This window comes from Balaenoptera musculus, chromosome 16, assembly GCF_009873245.2.
Source record: "Balaenoptera musculus isolate JJ_BM4_2016_0621 chromosome 16, mBalMus1.pri.v3, whole genome shotgun sequence".
NCBI lineage: Eukaryota > Metazoa > Chordata > Mammalia > Artiodactyla > Balaenopteridae > Balaenoptera > Balaenoptera musculus.
The window spans coordinates 27,727,457-27,749,022 of NC_045800.1; the positions used below are offsets into that span (position 1 = coordinate 27,727,457).

The 21,566-nt window shown below is 55.7% G+C and overlaps 1 protein-coding gene across 1 annotated transcript; it reads right to left on the reverse strand.

Annotated features, from left to right (window-relative positions):
• Nucleotides 1-10,378: 10,378 nt before the first annotated feature.
• TLX1 (T cell leukemia homeobox 1) lies at nucleotides 10,379-16,940 on the reverse strand. The gene is made up of 3 exons (XM_036829048.1): nucleotides 15,822-16,940; nucleotides 13,545-13,746; nucleotides 10,379-11,367 (listed from the first exon to the last, which is right to left on the reverse strand). Exons 1-3 carry the CDS (start codon nucleotides 16,399-16,401, stop codon nucleotides 11,145-11,147), a joined length of 1,005 nt encoding a protein of 334 aa, XP_036684943.1. The 5' UTR covers nucleotides 16,402-16,940; the 3' UTR covers nucleotides 10,379-11,144.
• Between the last annotated feature and the right edge of the window lie 4,626 nt (nucleotides 16,941-21,566).

The window sequence follows — 21,566 nt, forward strand, 5'->3', positions numbered from 1 at the left end:
CGATTAACTTTACAATTTGTCTAGTTCACAGGTTGCAGAATGCTGAGATAGAATTCCAGAAGAATTAGAGGAGGAATAGAATGAAGATCCTGAATTTAGAGCTATGAGGGTTTGGACTGTCTCCCTTGGGGGCAAGTTGAATGCATTCTGTATGAATGACAGTAGCATGATGTTGGATGGGAGCATTTTGTGGGGGAAAGGACTGTAAATTTAGAAAGAAATGCATGTGTGGATGTTGGGCGGCCAAAGGGGTGGACTGTAGTGGCACTTATCATTTTCCTAGCTTCTGAACACTCTTCCTGATTGGGGAGACTCTCCCCAAAGAAGGTCAATATTGGTGGGGGAGTTTTAGCTTTTCATATAGAAACTTAAAGGACTATGTTTGTTTTCTACCCATCTCTGACAGCTGGCACCTACATATGTCCTAGGTTTAGCCAATCAAACAATCCCACACAAGATTTGAATCTGAAGGATTAAAGTTAGTAAGGATGGAAGTAGACTTCAAAGATTACACATAGTGAGAGATACTTATGCCAAGAGTCTAGTGACAGGGATGCCAGCAGCAGTGCACTAACCAGGCTTTCCTGCGTGTGACCTTGTGGTGTTTCCTGAAATGATTTTCCTCGATTCTTCAGCCTTCATGTTGATCCTGTAAACTATCCAGTATCCCTGAAAATAAGTTAAATTTTCTCTTGAGTTAGTTGAACCCACACGTACACACTGATGGGCATGGGGAAAATCAAGGATTCAAAGAAGGGGAGTGTTCTTTGCAGTCTAGGGTTGAGAAGTATTCTCTGCACCTTTTGTAGGTGAGAAGGGCTTCTGTCCTGTATCAGCTGGAGAGAGATTCTGTTTCCCAGAGGTCCCTTTTTTGGACTCTGGTCACTAAGAAGACTCATTTGTCAGGACAACCGGGGTGGCTATTGACAGTTGCCAGACCTGTGGCCCAGAGATCCAAAAGACTCAGCACTCCTACCTGCTACACCCTACATCCAAGGGCCATAAAGGCAGAGAGGCAGGGAAGGCTCAGCTACCTGGGGCGGAGCAGTCAGGGCTGGGTTAGCTCTTCTTTTTCCTGGGATTGCCGGTTGTTCCAAGGAATGTGAAGAGGAGACAGCAGCGTTCACTATAATGAATCTCACAACCTGGCTATAGGGGAGCTTCCCAGTAACAAGGAGCCCAAGGTGTTCTCTCCTCAACAAAAAAATAATGGGTACCTGAACTCCTCTATCCGACTTGCCTTTGCCCTGATCCTTCATGGATGCCGCCAGCTGGGCCAAGTAAGGGGAGAACTTATTGGGGGAGGATTCCATAGGGGCCCCTTGGGGCTGTCATCTCTCTGTAGTGGAGTAATGCCCTCCCTAGGTCCTCCTGGTGCCCCACAGGGCCCGGGACGATAGAGAGAAAGAGGCTCAGGGTGGTGCTTACTTGTGCCGGAGAGCCACAGGCAAGTGCGCCTTTCTCCTTCCGGGCTCTTAACCTGCAATCCTCCTCCAGGCCACAGAATGAATGCTCACCCGCAGGACCCTGCTCCTCCCGCGGGTTTTCAAGCGTCTACCTTTCTGCTGCTGGGCGGATCCCCGTTTGTTGAGCGCTGCTCGCGAGTCCCTGCCCCGAAACCCACAGGAGCGAATCCGCGGCCAGGGAGGTCCCCGGGGTGGGCAGCGCAGGGCCCGGGGCCTCTACGGCCTCTGTACAGTCGCGCGTTTCCCACAATTTCTGGATGCGGGGGTGGGATGGGGAGTCCAGGAGTAGGCAGAAAAAGCAAGGTCGCCGCGCACTTTCCTGCCCAGGCCCGGGTCTTGGGTCCCAGGAAGGGATGAAGCCCACAGGAGAACCCGATGGCAGATTTCGCTGAGGCCCGGAGCTGCCTCGGGCACGTGTCCTTGGAGCGCCGGAATAAAAGGCAAGCCTTTCTCTGCGGGCGGCCCAGGGCGCCGACCCCCGCAGCCCATGTCAGCGCAGGGCGGCGGGATTCCCTGGCCTCTCGGCGCGCTCAAGTCCACGTGGCCGAGCGGAGCAACTCACTGAAGAAAGGGCCAGGTTTGCATAATTCCCCAGCCCTGTGGCGACAAGACCACACCCCCCCGGGCCCGCGGAGTCCGCGTCAGACCTGGGTGGAGGCTTGACTTTGTGTACCGATCGGATCCAAGCCGATGGACGCAGGCTGTTTTCTCCCCGGCCGCCCGGCCTCTCGACACCCCAGAGGACCAGTTTTGGGGGACTGAAGTACAAGATGCCCCTCTTCTCCGAGAACCTGTTTATATTCCTCATCCCGGATCCCCCGGTACCGGGCTTCAAAATGAGAGCCAGTTTCTCACCCTTGTCGCATTTCTTGCAATTCCAACCTGTCATCCCCTGCCTCCGAGTGTCCCCTGCTGTCTGGCCCCGACAGTCCCTTTGGTTGGTGGAGGCGACGGGGCGCTTCTGCGTCGCTCACTAATGGTCCCTACAGAGCTTTCCGCTGAGCTTTTGGCCTGGTTACGTTTTAGGCTCCAGGCTGTGTGTATGCGAAAGCAGAGCTTTCCCCTCGCCCTGGGCTGTCTTCTGTGCACGGCGGGGCAGCTCCATGCAGGTCGGCGCTGGAGCTCACTGGAGTCCCGTGAACTCCTGTGAACTGGTGGTGATACCCCGCAACAAGCTGTGTGGAGGGGACAGTGGAACCCACCCCAGGGCAGAAGGCTCGGGGACTCGGTTGGGGATGGGGGCCTGCACTGAGTATTCTGCTCAGTCTGTGCAGTCAAAGGCCCCCGGCCTTCCAGGGATCTGCTGCCTCAGTCACCCCCCACTCCCAACTGAGAATCATCCAGTCCCTCAGGAGCCACCACCCCTCACTTTCTCTAGGCTAGAAGCCTCTCCCACTGCACCTAGGCTGGCTGGTGTGCACCAGCGCTATAAACGGGATTGGAGTTGCCTTCTGTCCCAGGGCCCCTGCGCACAGAGGTGGGCCACTGCCTTACTCTCCCTTAGGACAGTAGTTGAGGACGCCGAGCTGACTTAGTGCTTCTGTGGGGTTAATAAACCATCCTCTCCCACTGCTCCTGCCCACCAACCTGCAGAATCCGTCTCAGTGGAGCAAACATGCCACCCCTGCGCTGACCAGAAAGCACCCAATTTCTGACCTGAGATGTGAAAGGGAGAGAAGGAAAGCCTGTGGGTAGAAATGGGTTCAAGGGTACCGCTGTGCGTCTGTGAGCTCGTGGGCTGGTCTCCTGAACAAATGTGCCAACACGCAAGAGCCGGTTTTCCCCTGACAGCAAGTGAACTGGTGAGAGGACTCTGCGAAGGCCCCTGTTTTCCTATGAACCTGTGGGACCCACCTCCAAGTCCATATGCAGTCAGGTGTGGCCTTGTGGCCACCTGGGAACAAGTGGGTGAATGCCTGCAATCCTGCATTTCCCTGAACTGGAGGCAAACATGAGGGTGAGATCTGGGGACATCAGCTATTGTGTAACCAAGGATCTCGAAGGAATGAGTGGGTAAATGTGTAGACATGCGGCAGGACTGTCCCCCTCTGTGGACGCACTGGTCAGTCTGAGACCCAGCCTGAGAGTTTGAGACAGGAAGAGGGCCGTGTGTGCCTGTGAGCAAGCGCGGAGGTGTGCGGTGCACGTACCGGCAGGGGACGGTGGTAGACACTGCTCTGCAGCGGCCCCACCCTGTCCGGGCCTCCGGCCCTCTGGCCCTCTAGGGCTGGGCCAGTCTCCACCCATCCCTGTTGGGTCTGTACCAGTTCTCACCCCGCCGGCCCACCCCAGCGGACAGTCGGGCGCCTGTGAACGCGGGGACTCGCTAACCTGCTCCTTGTTCCGAGGAGGGGCGGGAAGCGCGGCACCTAAATACACAGTAAGGCTCCCTTAGAAGCGCTGAGGACGGAAGGCTGCCGTCGCGAAGAGCGGCCCCTCGACTTTTCCGCCCGGAAATCAAGCATCCGGGAATGAGGAGGGGAGGGCGGGGCCCCTGCAGCTTGTAGGACCCGCCCCCACCGCCCCCCAGCCCCGCCCCCGCCCCCTGCCGCCCCACCCAGCCTGGTGCGCAGAAAAACCAGGTCAAGCTACCCCGGGGGCTCGCGGCGCCACTCCTGGAGCACCGGCGAAGAGTCAAACGCTTTTACTTGCGTTATCTCTTTAATCCCTTCTGTAATGCGGGGAAGGGTTGGCTTTATCATTTGGGGAAGGAAACTGCAGGCTCCTAAAATTTAATTAACTTGCCCGAGGTTAGAAAGCAGAGAAGAGCTAAAAACCTAGGTTGATGTCCAAAGTCACCTCAGCAGCCGCCTGGGAGTGAAAGAGGATTTTAGACAGAGGGACAGGTGCAGAAGGAAGAGGGTGTGGGGAAAGAGAGGGGCCGTGCAGGTAACAGGGAAGTGGTGAGGCCTGTGGCGTGCTGGAGAGTGAATTTTAGTGTATCTGTTGTGTCTGTATTCTTCATTTCTTTAAATTAATAAAATAGAAAAAATCCTCTTGGGCAAATAAAATAAAACTACAGGCCATATTTGACAGGCAAGCTTGAGAACCCAGGAATAAATCTCAGACATAGGGTGGTAGTGTAGCATTAGCACCACAGGAAGCTTGTCCTAAATCTGGAATCTCAGGCCCCACCCCAGACATAGTGAATGAGGATCTACATTTTAACAAGGTTCCCAAGTGTTTCTTATATACCTTAAAGTTTAAGACTGTCAGGTGCAATTTATATATAAATGGATATACCTTACATTGTATATAAAAGAGCCTCCCCAGGGACACTTCCCCCCCAATTCCTCTACCACTCTGGAGGGGGCAGGGAAGAAGGGAAGAACGTGCTCTCTTTTCTTTTCATATTCTAACTGAATCTTACTGTTTACAAGTTCGGCATAAGCCCTTGCTAACTCTCTGACCCACTAACATGCTCTCCCATTCTCCAGCCCAGAGCAACCTCCCCCAGCTACAGGCTTTGCACAGAGCAGATGGAAAAGGAGAGGAAGGATTTTCCTTCCTGGTTCTCCACTCTTTTGTCCAATAAAGTGTGATTCATTCACTTCTATTTTTAACTTTCTGTTGATTTGAATCCCCCATCCTGCTGACCCAGAAGAGGGAGGGGTGGAAGTGTACAGAACTCCCTTCCAATCCCAAAGGGCTCCTGGAAGGTGGCAAGCTCAGGCTGGGAAGGCCAAAAGGGTGGGCACTGGATAGGTGCAGGGAAGGAGGAGGGCAAGGTCTCAGGGTCCTGGCAGTGCTACAGAGGGGATCCTGGAAGGCGGGGGGAGTAGTCAGAGCTGGAGGGGAACTAGAGGACTGGAGCAGCTTGGAAACATTTTTTCCCAAAGTCCTAGGGGAGCAAAATCCCAGTGGACTTCTGAGCTACGAGTTCCCTCCACAAAATGAGACATTCCTTGAGGAGTCCTCCTCAAATCCACCACACCCCTGGACTTACCATCCCTCGCAAGACCCTGGCTCTAGGGTTAGACCCTGGGTTCGAATGCTGGCCCCACCTTTTATCAGTCGCGTGCTCTTAAGCAAGTTGCTTAACCTCTCTGGACTTCAATTTTCCTTGTCTGTAAAGTGGGATGAAAATACTACCTACATCATACGGTGGTTGTTAAGAATGTATTAATACCTTTAAAAACTAGTACAGTGCCTGGAACACAGCAAGTGCTCAATAATGTTGCTTATTAATGTTATTATCGTTATTATTTTCCTCCAGGGCTGGTAGCAGCCGCCCCTGAGGTCTCCAGGGTCCCTCAGGCCTCAAGCTCCCAGGGCCTCGGCTCGAGGCGCCTCTCCCCGCGCGGCCCCTAGAGGGCGCCCGGAACTCACTTGTCCTGCGTTTCTGCGGTGAAGCCCCAGATCCGGCTCCCGCTTTTGGGCCTTCGGATATGGGGACTTGTGACTCCTCCCGCAGGAACCGAAGATACGTGGGCTCTGGGACCACAGGGCGGAAAACGTGAGGTGGCAGGAGCAGCTCCTATCAAACCTCCCCTAGAGCGGCACAGATCAGTGGGGGCCTCGCACCCCCTGTCCCCCCATCTTCTCGCACACACAAGGAGGCCAGATTGCCAAGGGCTCCGGGGAGGCAGCGGCGGCCGCTGGACTTTCTGGGCCTTGCTAGGGTCCTCGGCCGGAATCCAGGGCGGCCTGCTGCCCCCAAGCCCAGCCTCTCAGCCCATGGGGTCTCTTCGCCCGATGGAGCTGCGGGGCTAGAAACCAAAGCGCAGGCCTCAGCAATCTCCACCCCCACGCCAACCGGCAGTCGAGTTAGACCCTCCTCCCTCCAAGCTGGGGGAGAAGAGATGGGAGAAGGAGAGGAGGAAAGCCCTTGGCAGGGTGGCCGCGTGGTAACCACCCATGGGAGCTTTGGGGGTAACTGCGGACCCAGAAGTGGAGACTGTGTGCTTCGAATGGCACACCTGTAGTTCGCCTTGTTTAACATCGCACACCTCAGTTGTTGTACATTTGGAGGAGGTATGTGAGGTTGTCCACAGCGACGCAGGCCGTGCGTGAGAGGATGTGAGTTTGTACCCATCCCTCAACACAACATGGGTACTCATCGCTTCCTCCATTCACCACTGCTCCCCCCACACCCCCAATCTCACACAACATCTTCCGAGTCCACTCTGAACTCCTTGGAAAATCCAAACTGGCTCCAGCCCTCGCAATCGCTCAGCCTGTTCCTATGGGACTCCTCAGGATAAGGAATCCAGGCGTGAGTGCAGGTGGGCGATTCTAGAGGCCTTCCTGGGCAGACAGAGGGCAGTGGGTTCGAACCATGCAGAAAATCACGGGCAGCTCTCTTAGTTGCCCAGGCAGTGACTTGGCCGCCAGGCACCAAACTCTGAGCTGATCAGGAAGGCCTAGGAGAGTGAGAAGCTGCTTAGGAGCAGGGTCTGCGAGGAGGGAGTGAGAAGTGTTATGTGGGGAGCGGGGGTTTGAGCAGAGCAGGAGGAACAGAGCAGGAGTGGGGGTGGGTTTCTTCCAGCATCTGGCCTCAGGGGCCCTCAGAGCAGCTCTGGGGCCACAGCTCCACCCAACTCCGCCTTCCAGCATGGCCTCTGAATCCCAGCTGCTCCAGTTCTGCGCAGCCTGGAGGTCCCCGCTTAATTGTCTCATACACCTGGAACCGACCTGCCCATCTGCAACTCAGTCACGCCACACACAGGATGCCTATCTGAGTCCTAGGCCCAGGGCAAACCCCACACTTGCCACTACAGTGGGGGCTTTACCAGGCAGTGCTCAGGCCGTGCCCAGGCACAGCCCCCAGGCACAGATCCGGCCACACAAAGCCGCTATTATAGTTAACAGGTTGAGCCAGATTCTCTGTGTGCCACGCGGCACAGTACGGGGAATGCTAGGACCCCAGCCCTGCATGGGTTTCTGGGCCCCCGAAGGCCACCACTCTGTCAGCCACTGCTCTGGGCTGAGCCAGGTCTGAGCGGGTGATGGGGGCCTCACTCACCGGGGAATTTGGTCAGTGCAATCATCTCACTCAAGCCAAGGAAGGAAGTGGGCAGAAAGGCAGGTTCGTTAATTCCTCTTCTCTTTCCGCACCCCTACACACCATTATTCGGATAATTTGTTCCTCTTCTCTTTTTGAACAGAGACCGACCATTTCCGGCAGGGGCGGTGGCAGACCGGGATTTGTGAGCTTTCTGCTGCGGGTAGTTGGCCTTGGCTGTGACCCTGGCAGCCCACTCCCTTCCAGCCTGCGTCCCCTCGGGACGGGGTGTGCAGGCCCCGCCGCTCTCCCGGCCTGTCCTAGCCGCGGCCCTCGGCCGACGCGGGATTCGGCGAGATTCCACCCCAACGAATTTCCGGCGGAGAGAAGGGAGTTGCGCGCCGTCCCTCAGCGCCAAGGGCCCCGGGGCCCCGGAGAGTCTGCCCCCACCCCCTGGGACGCCTCGCCCTGGGGCCCGGGAGCTTGGGAGGGGCCCCGGGAGAGTGTGCGACCCGGGCCGCCAGCGAGCGCCGGGAGCAGGCGCGCGGGAACCGGGAGTGGGGACGGGGAGTCGGGTGGCCTCCCGCGCTGGGCGCCCGGCATCCTGGCGTGCGGAAGCCCAATCCCCCGCGAGTCCCCGACAAGCTGGACAGGGTCCGAGAGCAGCGGGGCTGAGGGGCCTAGGCCCGCGCCGTTTTGAGTGTGACCCCAGCTGTTTGTGAAGATCGGGGCAGGTAGGAGGTATTTGGGGAGGAAGTGTGTTCTGCCTAATTGTGCTTGCGTTTGTCTTGCAAGAGGAGGGGCGAAGGGGTGGTGGTGAAGAGTCGGACTTCGGAGCCGATATGGGGGTTGAGTTTGGGCCGGGCAGCCACTCCCCATTCCTGCCTCAGCTCCTCAGCTGGACAGTCTGCGGCCAGAAAATATCCAGGAGCCTTCGGGCGCCCAGCCTCTTGAGGGGTCCCAGGGATTGGGAGGTGGGAGGAAGACCCCAGACTCCTCTGGGGTCGGCAACTCTGGAATACTACAACGGGTAGGCACTGAAGGTGCCTCTTAAAGACGCAAATGAAGGAGAGATACCTCACCGAACGAAGAAGGTTCGGGCTGGGCAGCTCCAGTCCCGGCGGCGGGAGGGGAAGAACAGCCAGAATTGCCCAGGCAGAAGGAGCCAAATTCTGCGGTTCCAGAAGGCCATTTCCAGATTTCGCTTGGCCCGGTACTGGATGCGGCAGCCAGTGCCGGCGGGAGACCCACTGCAGACTTGATGTTGAGGCCAGAACTTTCTCCCCACGACCAACACACCGTCAGGGCCTGGCCTGGTCACCGGGTGGGCCTGGGGGTGGGGTAGCCCCTCTACCCCGGAAGTCCTTTGGACCCAGAATCCTCTTCTGCCCAGATCCTACTCCAAGGGGGCCACAGATGAGAGGTGAACAACACTGCCCTTTGCCCACTCAGCCAAATTTCCCCTTGGACCTCCTTGGGTTGGAGGTTGCTGTGCTTTGTCCCCATATCATATGGCAGATCCAGGATGGCAGTCTGGGCGAGCATGAGGGCTCTAATGGTTTCCATAACTCTCCTCCACTCAACCCCAGTGTGGGTGCACACAACTCTGCATACACGAACAAGCCCCACACCCCACTCTCTTCTAGTTTTTAGCCACAAAGTTCTCTCACTCTCCCATCCCAAAGAAAGAGCCCCCATGCCCCCACCCTCCTATACAAGGATGGCATGTTCCCCAAAGCCTTCACCACCTAGCTTTTTCCAGAAAAGCAGGCTCAAGTCAGTTTTGTGCATCCTGAGATTGGTCTAGTAGGCAGGGGACTAAATGTTATGCGGAGGGTTGTGTACTGTGGCTGCTGTCCCTGCTGAAATGGTCTGGGGCCTCCCTGAAGGTCCCTGGGAAGTCTGTTTTTCAGATTCCCTCCTAGGCCAGGCTAGTGCTGGAAGCTGGGAAGTCTTGTTTTGAGCACCACAGAGGATCCTGACCCGATTGCTGACAGCATGCCCCAGTCTCTCCAGCTTGCTGGGTAACAGCCTGGAACCCCCAAACTCCAAGCCGATGCTGATACCCCCACAATGTATCTGCACACCCCACCTTAGACCCCCACCACCATGTACACCAGCAGTGCACAATTACACCCACTCACACAACACCACACACACTCACCTGCAGGGACAGTCACCCACAATGATCCACACTCCCCGTTAATTCACTCCCCCAATTATATACGGTCCCACACAAATATATACAGTAAAACACATCTCATACATGATTGCATTCATACGATTATAGATGATACACAATCACAAACATTCACACATTTAACACAAAAATAGATGCACAATGAGAAACTAATATGTACTTTCACAAACATTACCACATGATTCGTTCACAATCACAGACACTGGTGGGTGATTACACAACTATCCAAAAAGCCACATTCATACATGGTCACACACACACCACTACAAGTTCGTATGTATAACGGTAGTTTCGATTTGCAACTTAAGCAGAATAAGCACACACAACTGCAAACAAAATTACATACTTGAACACTTACAAACATTCATTATCAGTGAAATCCTGATTGCCCACACCCATCACAAACACACAATGCACACGCATAGCTCTCACACCCAAAGACAAATCTCTAGCACTGGCTGTCCCAGGAGACCCTGGCTCTCCCAACTTTCCTCAGCACTGCCTTCTCTCCATTTCTTCCCCTCCTTCTTTCCTCTCTCCAGAGCCTGTAGGTCCTGGCCCCCACATGTCCCTCAAATTTAGGTACCAAGGGCTGCCCTGGCTGCACCAGCTCACACCAGACCCAAGTAGCTGCAAGGTGCTGGGCTCAGCAAGGAGCAGGCAGCCTTGACTCCGGATCCGGAGGGTTTTATTATTTTTTCACATAAATTACACAAGCACTTTATAAAAAGGTTACACAGAAAACACCTTATAAGTGCATAACTTAAATGCCCCCAACGAACAGGATCTGGAGAAATAGGCTGAGTTTGTGTGGAAGCCTGCCTGTGCGTACCTGGGTGCGGCTAGGCTATGTGATGGGGGTCTGGCAGGCCAAGTGACGCTGTTGTGGCTGCTGTGTGTGTGACGATGTGTCACAGTGTGACCGTGGCCTTGTGTTTGTGAGAAGTGCCATGCTGTTCAGAATGAATCTGGGTCACCCCTGATAGTAAGGGTCAAGGGTGTGAAGGCTGTGGCCCTGTGTGTGCATAACACTCTGCCATAGGTCCCCTGTGTGTGACTGTGGGGTGACACCAGGAGGAACAGTGAAATCACCTCTGCGAGGGCCTGTGGGTGTCCGTGTATGATGGGGAGTGGAAAACAGAGTGCTCTCCCCAGGGCAAGTTCAAATGACAGCTCATGCTGTCCTCTAGGGATCCCAGAAGCTCTTCTTCCTCCACCTCTCCTGCCTCTCTCAGTCCCACGTTAAAAATCAGAATAAAATAAAAGAGACGCAAACGGAGGACTCCGAACAGTTCCAGCAGGCGCAGGACCGCATAGGCATCTGGGAGGCGGCGGCGCGTCCCTTTCTTGCACGGTCTTCTCTTCTTTTCCACCAAAAAGAGAACAGCGTCGGCGCGAGGGCGCGGGCCGGTGCGGAGGGGCACGGCGTTACCCTGCTGCGCGCAGTCTTCGGCAGGAGGGCGGCGAGAGTCGCGGCTCTCAGGCCTCGCGACCCTTGTCTGGGCCCGGGTCTCACGGGGCGGAGCAGGCAGGCTCACTCGCAGGCCGACGCCACGGACGTGACGCTGGTGATCTTGGTCGAGTCGTCAGACCACGGCTGCAGGTTCTGCAGGGCGAAGAGCGAGGAGTTGTGCACGCAAAGCGGGTCGGCGGGCAGCGGCTGCGCCAGGCTCTTCTGGAAGGCCTCTTGCTGCAGCTGCAGGAGGATGCGGTTCGCCTGCTGCCTCTCGGCCTCACGTTCCTCCGCGGTCTGCCGCCTGCACCGGGGACAAGCCGTTACCGACGCTTCGGGTGCGCTCCCGGTAGACAGCCTGAACGAACACTGCTCCCCTTCGCAGCCCCCAATTTCTGCTTGGGCCCCTTGAATGCATTCCCTTATCTTGAGGGTCCTGACTCCACAAAGACTGGAAACCCCAAAAGTAGATTGGGGGGTATCCTGGGGGAGCTGGGGTAAATCCGCTAGGCCCAAGCAGCTGGGGCTCCCCGGCTCCAGGCAGGGCCCACAGCCTCACCAGCCTGGAAGGCGCAGCCAGGGCTAGGATGGCATTTCGCCTCTCCCCAGACCCCAGGAAGACCAGGAACCTTCCCAAGCCTGAGGGGCCTCACCCTCCCCACCAGTCCAGGGCAGGGGCAAGGGCCAGTGGATATGAGCTGCCCTGACAGACCTCTCTTCTCCCCCTTCTCTCTGAGAACCTCTCCCAGTCTTCTGATCTCCTGCGCCGAGCCCTGTGCCCTGCCGGGATTCCCGCCGGACCGGCCGGCTTCCTCCGAGGCGGTCCAGGGAGGCGATGACTCACTTATTCCATTTAATGCCTCCCCTCCACCCCGTCAACTGAGATCAAACGTCTGTCTCTAAGGTGGACAGACCTAATGGGAGTCCCCGGGGCCTCCAGAAGCAATTTGTAGGCGATCGATGAAGCCGCGCGAAGCCGGCGAGGGCCTCTCTCAGCGGCGGACGCCGGCCTCTTCGCCGCCTCTTCTAGCCTTTTCGCTCTGTCTTTCTGTCTCTCGTCTTCCCCACATTTCAAACTATGTCTCTTCCTTTAGACTTTGTGTCTTTTTTTCTCTTGTTTTCTCTCACCCCACTCTCTTCCTTCTCTCAGAATTTCAGGGAATTTGTTTGAAATGAAAATGAAGGTTTTAGTCATCTATGGCTTTCCATTATTGTACATAAGACTTCAGGCTGACTGTTTTTTCCTTTTCTCCCTGGGTGGGGTGTTTGTCTTTGCCGCCGCCCCCCCCTTGTGTATCAGTTTCTCTCTGCCTGCTACTCTCTATTTTTCTCTGTGCCCCGACCCCAAGGGCTTGCCTGACTCCCTCCCCTCCCCTAGGCTGCAGCCCCGGTGGGCCTTGGGAATGCAAGTACGTCCCCCCCCCTCCCCCCCCCCAGCCCTTGCTCCCTCCTTAGCTTTCCAGAGGTCTGGAGCAATGTCTCCCACCCCTTCCCCAGCAGCAGGAATGTGGGGGGAGCAGCAGACTCGCAGGGCAGTGGCTTCCTTTGTGGCCACGGCGGCAGATTCCTAGCCTTCTTTCAGAAAAAGAAACTCCAATTCCTTCCTCCGGACCCAGGCCCTCCCGGCCAGGCGCCGGGGACTTCACCCAGACTCTCTCGCTCTCCCCACTGAGGCCTGAGCTAGCAAGAAACTCCCGGCTGTGTGGAACCGAGTATGCGGGCCAGATGTGCGGGAAGGTGCAGGGGTGTAAGAGGGTGCAACCGGAGAAAGCGCCTGTGTGGGGGAAAAAAATGAGTGTAGTTGTGGGTGTGTGACGAGAGAAGAGAAAATGTTTCTCTCTTTCTCTCTCACTCACACACATACACCCATCTGCTCCTGATTGATCCCCCTTTCAGTGGGACCCTCAAAAACCCCAACGCAGCCGGAGCAAATTGATTTTCCCCTTCCCGGGTAGGGGACCCCCTGCGCCCAGGCCAGGAGTCTGGGGAGGAGGGAGTCAGCAGGGCCCAGGCCCACGGTATGGGGTCCCAGACGCTCTAGCGGGAGCCCGGCTGGGGCGCAGAAACAGGGCGCCTGCCATCCTACCTCCGGTCTCCGGGATAGACGAGGCATCTCTGTACGCGTAAGTTTGCGCAAACAAAAAGTCCCTCAGGACTCACTGATCTCAGAAGCCTGGACTGCGTAGACTGCGCTCGAACCCGGACGTTTCCCCAAGCAGCGGCGGAGACCAGCCGCGTCTACACCCGCACTGAGTGTGCTCCCCCGGGCCAGAAAGCCGGAAAGAAAAACAGCTGGGGCTCTCCGGCCCCGTCCCGTCATCGGCCACGGTGGCTTTCCGCTCCCCGCGAGCCTAGCAGAGCAGCGCGCTCCTCCGAACCAGAGCCATAGGAAAGTGGCGAGCATGGGAGTATGAACGCCCCAAGAGAGGCCCGGAGCCGGGGACTGCGCCACCCACGGCCGCGCCCGCCCAGCGCGCTTACCTCCACTTTGTACGCCGGTTCTGGAACCAGGTTTTGACTTGCGCGTCGGTCATTTTGAGCGCCTTGGCCAGGGCGGCGCGCTCGGCCGAGGCCAGGTACTTCTGGCGGTGGAAGCGCTTCTCTAGCTCGCAGATCTGCAGGCGCGTGAAGGACGTGCGCGGCTTCTTCTTCTTGGGGGGCGTCCGATTCTGATAGGGGTGACCTATACGGCGTGTTACAGTGAAGGGTGAGAGGGCCACTGGAGCGGGAGACAGACAGACGGCAGAGGCAAGCGGCAGAGCGTCAGGAGGCGTCCCAGGCCCGACACCCCGCGAGTCAGCGAGCGCAGCGGCTAGACCCCAAGAGAAGGGCTGTGGTCCTCCCGTCAGCCCTCAGCTCCAAGCCCGCGGCGTGAAATGGCCCCCCACCCCGCCCGCCAGGCCGACGCCACTGCCGCCACCACGGAGGCCTCCCTAGCCCTGGGCTCCCACGTGCCCATCAGACACAGCCGCAGTCTCCTCGAGGGGCACGTCTGAGGCGAGCTAAAGGTCGCAGTCCCCCCCCATAGCCTCAGGTCTCCAGCCTCAGGGAAGCTGCCCAACGGTAAGAGGCTATTCTTGGTCAAGGCCCTGAATCCTGGGTCCTGACCTGAGGCCTCTATCACACAGCAACATACACAGACACATCACATACAACAGGGGCAAATTATAGATCTATACACCCAGACAAGCTGACACCCAGACAAGCACAGGCACAAAGGCAGATGCATAAGGTGACAGCCATATAATCCCTCAGAACCTTCTTTAGGCCTGAAGCAAGATTACGGCAGGCTGTGGCTCCCCTAGGTAGGCTACGTGGAGTATCTTTTCGCCAGAGACCCAGGCCCAGTGGGTTCCAGGATTGGGGGGGGAGGGGGGTGTTCCATCAGAGTCTTTTAAGACCAGCCTGGCCTGGGTGGGGGAGTGGGATGGGGCACTAGGCCCTGCCTCCCCAGGCCTGAGAGGACTTGCATTGGGGCACTAGGGCCCCTTCGGAGGCCCAGAGCGGAATGGCTCTTCTACCTCCCTCCACCCCAGTCTGCCACAGACCCAGGGTCTGGGCCGAGGACCCAAGGGTCAGACCCAAGGCTGGAACAGGGGCTTAGCCCAGGGTCTAGCTCTTAACTGCCTATTCCCCTTCCACCATTGGGCCCTGGAGCCCGAGCCCCATGGGAGCCCCAAGTCGTGGTCGGTCGGCAGCCGCCTATGCCTCCTGCTTCCTCTGTCTAAGGCCCGGCCAGGAACTCAGGCTCAACTCGTGGCTGCTTCCCAGCGGGCTTGGGGGCCTGGTCCGGCGGGAGGATCGTAGTCTCGGATCCAGGGAACGCTAAGGGCGGCGGGAAGTGAGGCCGGGGAAAGGGGCCCGCGCAGGAGCGAGAGCCGAGTGCCGTGAGCGGAAGCGGGAGCGGAGGGAGCCGAGGCAAGCGGAGGAAGGCGCGGAGCAGGCAGCTGAGAGGGCAGGCGGCCGCCGCCGAGTGCGTAATCGTCCCAGGAGTTCTTTCGGCTGCCGATCGATCACGGGCCTGGCCGGTGCATTATTCACGCCGGAGGAAACAAGGCTGGGCCCAGAGGGGAGGACGCCGAGCCGGGACAGAACGAAAATGAAGCGGGCGGCTCAGCCTCGCGCTGCCACTGACCCGGACGGAGCCTGCAGTCCGGGTAGAAGGGCCCGCCAGCTCTGTTGCTTTACTCCGGCTCGGAATCTCTACCGGGTTCGGCAGCGCAACGGGCACTGGACCACGGAGCGCGAAGTGTGTGTGTGTGTGTGTGTGTGTGTGTGTGTGTGTGTGTGTGTAGGGGAAGGGAGGTGGGGAACCTGTTTTCCTTGCGTCTGATTCTGGGGCTCGCCGCGTCGGCCAGAGAATGTCTGCCGGGACGGAAGAAACAGTTTGTTCACATCGCGCCCCTTTCTCCGAGATACCCGAGCCCCAAATGCCGGCGGAAGGTAGTAGTCCCGAAGCTACATCCCCCTTCCCTCCGCCTGACCGGGCCCAGGGACTCCGAGAGGGGATCAGGGAGAGCGTCTCAGAGCAGGGGTCCTGTGGGAGAGACGGAGAGGGGCCCAGGCTGGGAGAACTCTTCCAGCAAGTCGATTCCGCGAGCTTAGAGAGGTGGCGGGAGGCTGAACTTGGGGGAGGCACCAAGAGGAGCTGGGAGAGCTGGCGCACAGAGGGGGCTGCGGGGAGCCACGGGGCAGGAGCGAGGGGGTAGAGGAGAGCCGGGACCGCGGCCAGGCGGGGCGCGCGCGGGCCGGACTCACCTGTGAACCTGTCCTTTGTGTATCTGCGGTTACTCTCCATCCAGGGAAAGGTGAGGCCGGTGAGGTTGTTGACGCCCGGCACGGCAGGCACGGAGGGCACGGTGGGCAAACCGGTAGCCAGAGGTTGAGGGTGGGCCACCGCTCCAGCTAGCGGCCTGTGCGCGGGCACTCGTATCACCCCCGCAGCGCTCAGCGCGCCCCCCCCGCCGCCGCCGCCGCCGCCGCCGCCGCCGCCGGGACCGGGGCCGCCCGCCAAGGCCATGTTCACGTTGTAGGAGCCGGCCAGCGGGCCCATGCTGCAGGCGCCGCCGCCGCCGCCGCCCGCCGGACCAACGGGGCCGCTCGGGCCTCCAGCGCCATAGGCCCCCGCGCCCCCGGCCCCCGCCCCGGCCGCGGGGCCCCCACCGCCGTAAGGGTAGGCGCCTCCAACCAAACAGCCAAGGCCGTATTCTCCGTCCTGGAGGCGAGAGGAGGGCCCCATGCAGCTGCCCTGGTCCGGGCTGTTGAGGATCTGGTCGATGCCAAAGCTGATGGGCTCTGCGTGGCCCGGGTGGAGATGGTGCGGACCCAGGTGCTCCATGCTGGCCCCCGACCCCGGCCCTGCGGTGGGGGGGGGGGCCTCGGCGGTGGCACTCGCTGTGCTTGGCTCGTGGGCAGCGCGCAGCGGCGCGGAGGCGCGCAGGCAGCAGCGGCTCCTGGCTGCGCCGAGACTTGGAGGCGAAGTGCGCAGAGGGGCTAAAGTAGGGGGGAGGGGAAGGAGAGAGGGGGCGCCGTATTCTTCCCCTCTCCGGCTGCTCCTTCCCCTCTCCGGCTGCTCGCTAGCTGTTGACTCTGGGACATCAATCACCGGGCGAAAAAGCCCGGTGCGAGCGAGCCTCGCCGTTTCGGCCGGGTCTCTCCATTGGCTGTGCGCGGAGAGGAGCGGGGTGAATGACAGCGCGGGGGAGGGGCGGAGAACAGGAGAGGGAGGCCTGGAGCAGGGACAGATGTAGGAGCCCGAGACGGAGGGACTGAGACAGAGGCTCAGAGAAGTAGTTCAGGAAGAGAGAAAAGGCCAACCAGAGGCTTAAGAGGAGAAAGAAAAAGAATAGGAGGCCGGCATTCCCAGAGACCGATAGACAGATGGCCCCAAGGAGGTGGAGGTCAGAGTCCTCTTCCCAGCCTGGCAGGAGCCGCCCGCTTGCTTAGAATTGGGCCAAAGGGGCCAGCTCACCAGGCCTCTGCGGAAGGGGCATCCCAGCGCTACTGGAGAATCACCCCAAGGGCTCAGCTGGGAAGCACCTGTCTGTCAACCAGAGGATTTACTCCAAACTTGCAGTCCGGCTTGTTAGAAAGTAGAAGACTGTCTACTCCCCGGGTATGGAGCCCAGGCCCCTGAGGCAGGAAGGTGAGTTCAGGCTTGTCTTTTAAAACACAGGCCTATGAACAACTGGCTATATGTTGTTGAAAAAGTCAGCAACAACCCCAGCTCTGCCAGTTTAGAGAAACTGAGGGAGGGAAGACTTCCTGAAAGACAGGCACAAGTCAAGGGAGTTGTCTTGGGGCCTGCTGCTGGGGTGCCCAGGCATCAAGACACCCCCTTTCCTTTTAAATAGACAGAAGCTTCAAGAAGCAGTTCCCACAGTATGTGAATGAATTCAATCAGATTGCTTTCGCCTAGCAACTAGCCCAGGGCTGGCTATTCCAAGCAAGAAACCTTTGGATTATAGTGAGGGGAAGGAGTTATTTTCTTACTTTTGGAATCTTGGAAGGGAGGCCTAGGGGCTTAAAACAGTGAGGGCTGGGTATGGTGGGACCAAGATCAGGGAAGTACATCTAGGACAAACTTAGGCCTTTTCAAAGTTTTGCCTGTGGCTGACTGGCTTAGAGCCCAGGAGAGAAGAAGGAAACTCCCTTTTTCTGCTTCCCCTCTTCCTCCTCTCTAGTAGAGAAAGGTCTGCTCCCTCCCAGGAGCCAAGCCCTGGTAAGGGCACAGGTTGGATCACTTGGGATCTATTTCTGGTCTATTTCAGATTCAACAGGCCTTCAGGGAGGGACTGTCTCTATCAGACAAGATGCTAGAATGTGGAGGCTCACATTCTACTTAACACATCTCATTGCAATCTATTTGCTTTGGCCATGTCTGTTACTTTAACCTGAAGAGATCTCCTTGGAGGCAGGGAATGGCTTACTCATCTCTGTTCCCCCCTGTGGAGTACAGCCCACAAAATATACTCATCTTGGGTAAATAATGAATGAAAGAACCTCCTTATTCAACAAATATTTTATTGAGTGCCTACTATGTGTCAGTCACTGTTCTTGGCACTGGGAAAACAGCGGTGAACAAAACAAAGTTCCTGTCCTCATGGAGTTTACATTCCACAGAATGGAATACAAGAAACAAAGAAGCAAATACAATAAGCCAGATGGTGGTAAGTGTTACAGAAAACGCTATAAACTCTACACCAGCTCTTCAAGATGAGTATTATTCCCGTTTTATGGATTCAAGGAAACCACATTTCAGCGAGGCTAAGTGACTTGATCAAGATGGAGGAGCTGGATTCAACTTGCTTTTATGGGTTGGCCTGGAAACCTGGCTGCTGGTTGGAGGCACATCTCTATGGGAAAAACCTTGCCTGGGCTCCAGGCAGGTGGACAAAGGCCCACTCAAGACAAAGCCAGATATGAAGTTGGTGGTTGTTTGTAAACACTAAGCAGAAACATGAGAGAGAACTCTACTCCCTTGCCAGTTCTCTCCTCTCCATCCACCCAATCAGGAGGGTACTATACTTCTACACAGGACGTTCCAGAACTTTTTTGGAAGTTGTTTGTGCCTGAATGAGTCTCTTTCTTGCCTCTTATCTTGAGGGAACTAAAGCAGAGATAAACATAAATGTTTTACTGAGAAACTACTGTGTGCCAGGCACCACACCGATCTCATTTAAGACTCACAACAATCCTGTGAAGTTAATAGAAACATCCTCATTTTTAAATAATTAAGAAAACAGAATGAATGTTCATAGCAGTATTATTCATAATGGCCAAAAAGTGGAAACAACTCAGATGTCCATCATCTGATGAATGGATAAGTAAAATGTGGTATATCCATACAATGGAATGTTATTCAACCATAAAAAAGAATAAAAAGTAAATCCTGCTACAATACAGAAAATCCTAGAAAACATCATGTTAAGTGAAAGAAGCCAGGCACAAAAAGGCCACATGTTGTATGATTCCATTTATATGAACCATCCAGGATAGGCAAATCCATAGAAGCAGAAAGTAGATTAGTGGTTGCCAGGAGCTGGCAGTGGGGTGGGGGGAGTGGGAATTGACTGCAAAAGCATACAAAGTTTCTTTCTTTCTTTTTTTTTTTTTTAATTAGAGTAAAATTGCTTTACAGTGTTGTGTTAGTTTCTGGTGTACAATGAAGTGAATCAGCTATATGTATACATATATCCCCTCCCTCTTGGACCTCCCTCCCACCCCCCCATCCCACCCATCTAGTTTGTCACAGAGCACCGAGCTGAGCTTCCTGTGCTATACAGCAGGTTCCAACTAGCTATCTATTTTACACATGGTAATATATTTATATCAAACCTGATCTCCCAGTTTGTCCCACCCTCCCCTTCCCCCCACGTCCACATGTCTGTTCTCTACATCTACGTCTCTATTCCTTCCCTACAAATAGGTTCATCTGTACCATTTTTCTAGATTCCACATATATGCATTAATATATGATATTTGTTTTTCTCTTTCTGGCTTACTTCACTCTGTATGACAGACTCTATGTCCATCCACATCTCTACAAATGACCCAATTTCATTTCTTTTTATGGCTGAGTAATATTCCATTGTATATATGTACCACATCTTCTTTATCCATTCATCTATCATCGGACATTTAGCTCGTTTCCATGTCCTGGCTATTGTAAATAGTGTTGCAATGAACATTGTGGTACATGTGTCCTTTTGAATTCTGGTTTTCTCAGGGCATATGCTCAGTAGTGGGATTGCTGGGTCATATGGTAATTCTATTTTTAGTTTTTTAAAGGAACCTCCATACTGTTCTCCATAGTGGCTATATCAATTTACATTCCCACCAACAGTGCAAAAGGGTTCCCTTTTCTCCACACCCTCTCCAGCATTTACTGTTTGCAGATCTTTTTGTAGTGATGGAAATATTCTAGAATTAGATAGTGGTGATGGTTGCACAACTTTGTGAATATACTAAAAAACCACTGAATTGTATGATTTAAAGGGCTGAATATTATGGTACAAGAATTATATCTCATTTTTTAATTTTTATTTTAATTTTTAAATTTTTTTGAAGTTCTTTTTTAAAATACATTTATTTATTTATTTATTGGCTGCATTGGGTCTTCATTGCTGCGCACAGACTTTTTCTAGTTGCAGCAAGTAGGGGCTACTCTTTGCTGCGGTGCGCGGGCTTCTCATTGCGGTGGCTTCTCTTGTTGCGGAGCATGGGCTCTAGGCATGTGGGTTCAGTAGTTGTGGTGCATGGTCTTAGTTGCTTCATGGCACATGGGATCTTCCCGGACCAGGGCTCAAACCTGTGTCCCCTGAATTGGCAGGCGGATTCTTAACCACTGCACCACCAGGGAAGTCTATTTTTTTTTAAAAAAGGAAACAAAAACTAAGACTTGGTGAGATGAACAAACTCTCCCGAAGTCCCACAGACAGAAGAGGATTGATTGGGAACCCCCAAATCTGAACTATTTTCTCTGTATAAGGCTGAAAATGATGGGGAGGGGTGCTTCAGCTTCCTTTGAGGCTGGGTCCCAGTTGCCTTGCTCCTGTTAGTCAGGAAGTCACATTTGAGTCTAACCACAGTTCTGCCCGCTGCAATTAAAACCCTGCCTTTCTAGGTAACCCTCAGAACAACTTCTCTTTGCCACTCTCTGGCCCATGCTGGAAACCCTGTGAGTGTTCCTCACACTCTTTTTCCTCCTTTCTTCTTCCTCCAGATGGACTTTTCCAGCCCCTATGACATTCCAACCCTGCCTGTTTCATCCCTTTGGGCATCTGCCTCACTCACCTCCTCAGGTCTGGCACCAGTTGTCCGGAGTACCTGGGAGGAGACCTCGCCCTTGCTGGCCCAGCCTAGGGTGGCAGAGGTCACAGCCGCCTAGTGGCCCACTAAGACTGTCAGGGTGCTCTTCTCATCAAAACCCAACAAGCCAGGGATGTCCTAACTTTCCCCTGCCCTCACAGCTGCCTGCCTGCCTGATGTTTTCAGTGCTTCCCACTCACCTCTCTTGCTTATGAGTCAACTTTTATCCCAATCTAGTTCTGAGGTGCTGGCCTCCCCACAGCTGGAGTTTTTGAGTTCACTTTAACCTCAGCCTTTGTCTCCCACTGGGATAGCTGCTGAGGGGCCAGGGTTACTCTCTCAGTCCCATCTCTGCCTAGGAAGATGAGACAAAAGGGTGAGGTTTCGCTGGGCTCTGCCCCCTTACCTCCCGGAAGCAGTGTTACCTGAGCACAGTGCTGCAGGTTGGAAAGTTTTCTGAAATGGGGGAGGAGACTCACACAGAGCTTATAGTCAGTGCAGCTTCGGTGGAGGTGTTTCCACGGTGCTTTTTCATGCTTTGCAGAGTAGCCCTGCTAGGAAAGAGGCGGGGCGGGAAAGAAAGCAGGACCCACAAAGCACAAGTGATGTCCTAGGCACCTCCAGTCACAGTAATTATCTCATTTCATCTTCCAATAATCTTGTGGTGTGGCTTTTGTTATCACCATTTTACAG

What these genes read in the sequence shown, in the direction of transcription:
- TLX1 (XM_036829048.1), bottom strand. Translation starts at nt 16,401, where the DNA reads ATGGAGCACCTGGGTCCGCACCATCTCCACCCGGGCCACGCAGAGCCC. An exon ending in CACAAAGGACAGGTTCACAG is followed by an intron (nt 13,747 to 15,821) that starts GTGAGTCCGGCC and finishes CACGCCGTATAG; the next exon opens with GTCACCCCTATCAGAATCGG. An exon ending in AACCGGCGTACAAAGTGGAG is followed by an intron (nt 11,368 to 13,544) that starts GTAAGCGCGCTG and finishes TCCCCGGTGCAG; the next exon opens with GCGGCAGACCGCGGAGGAAC.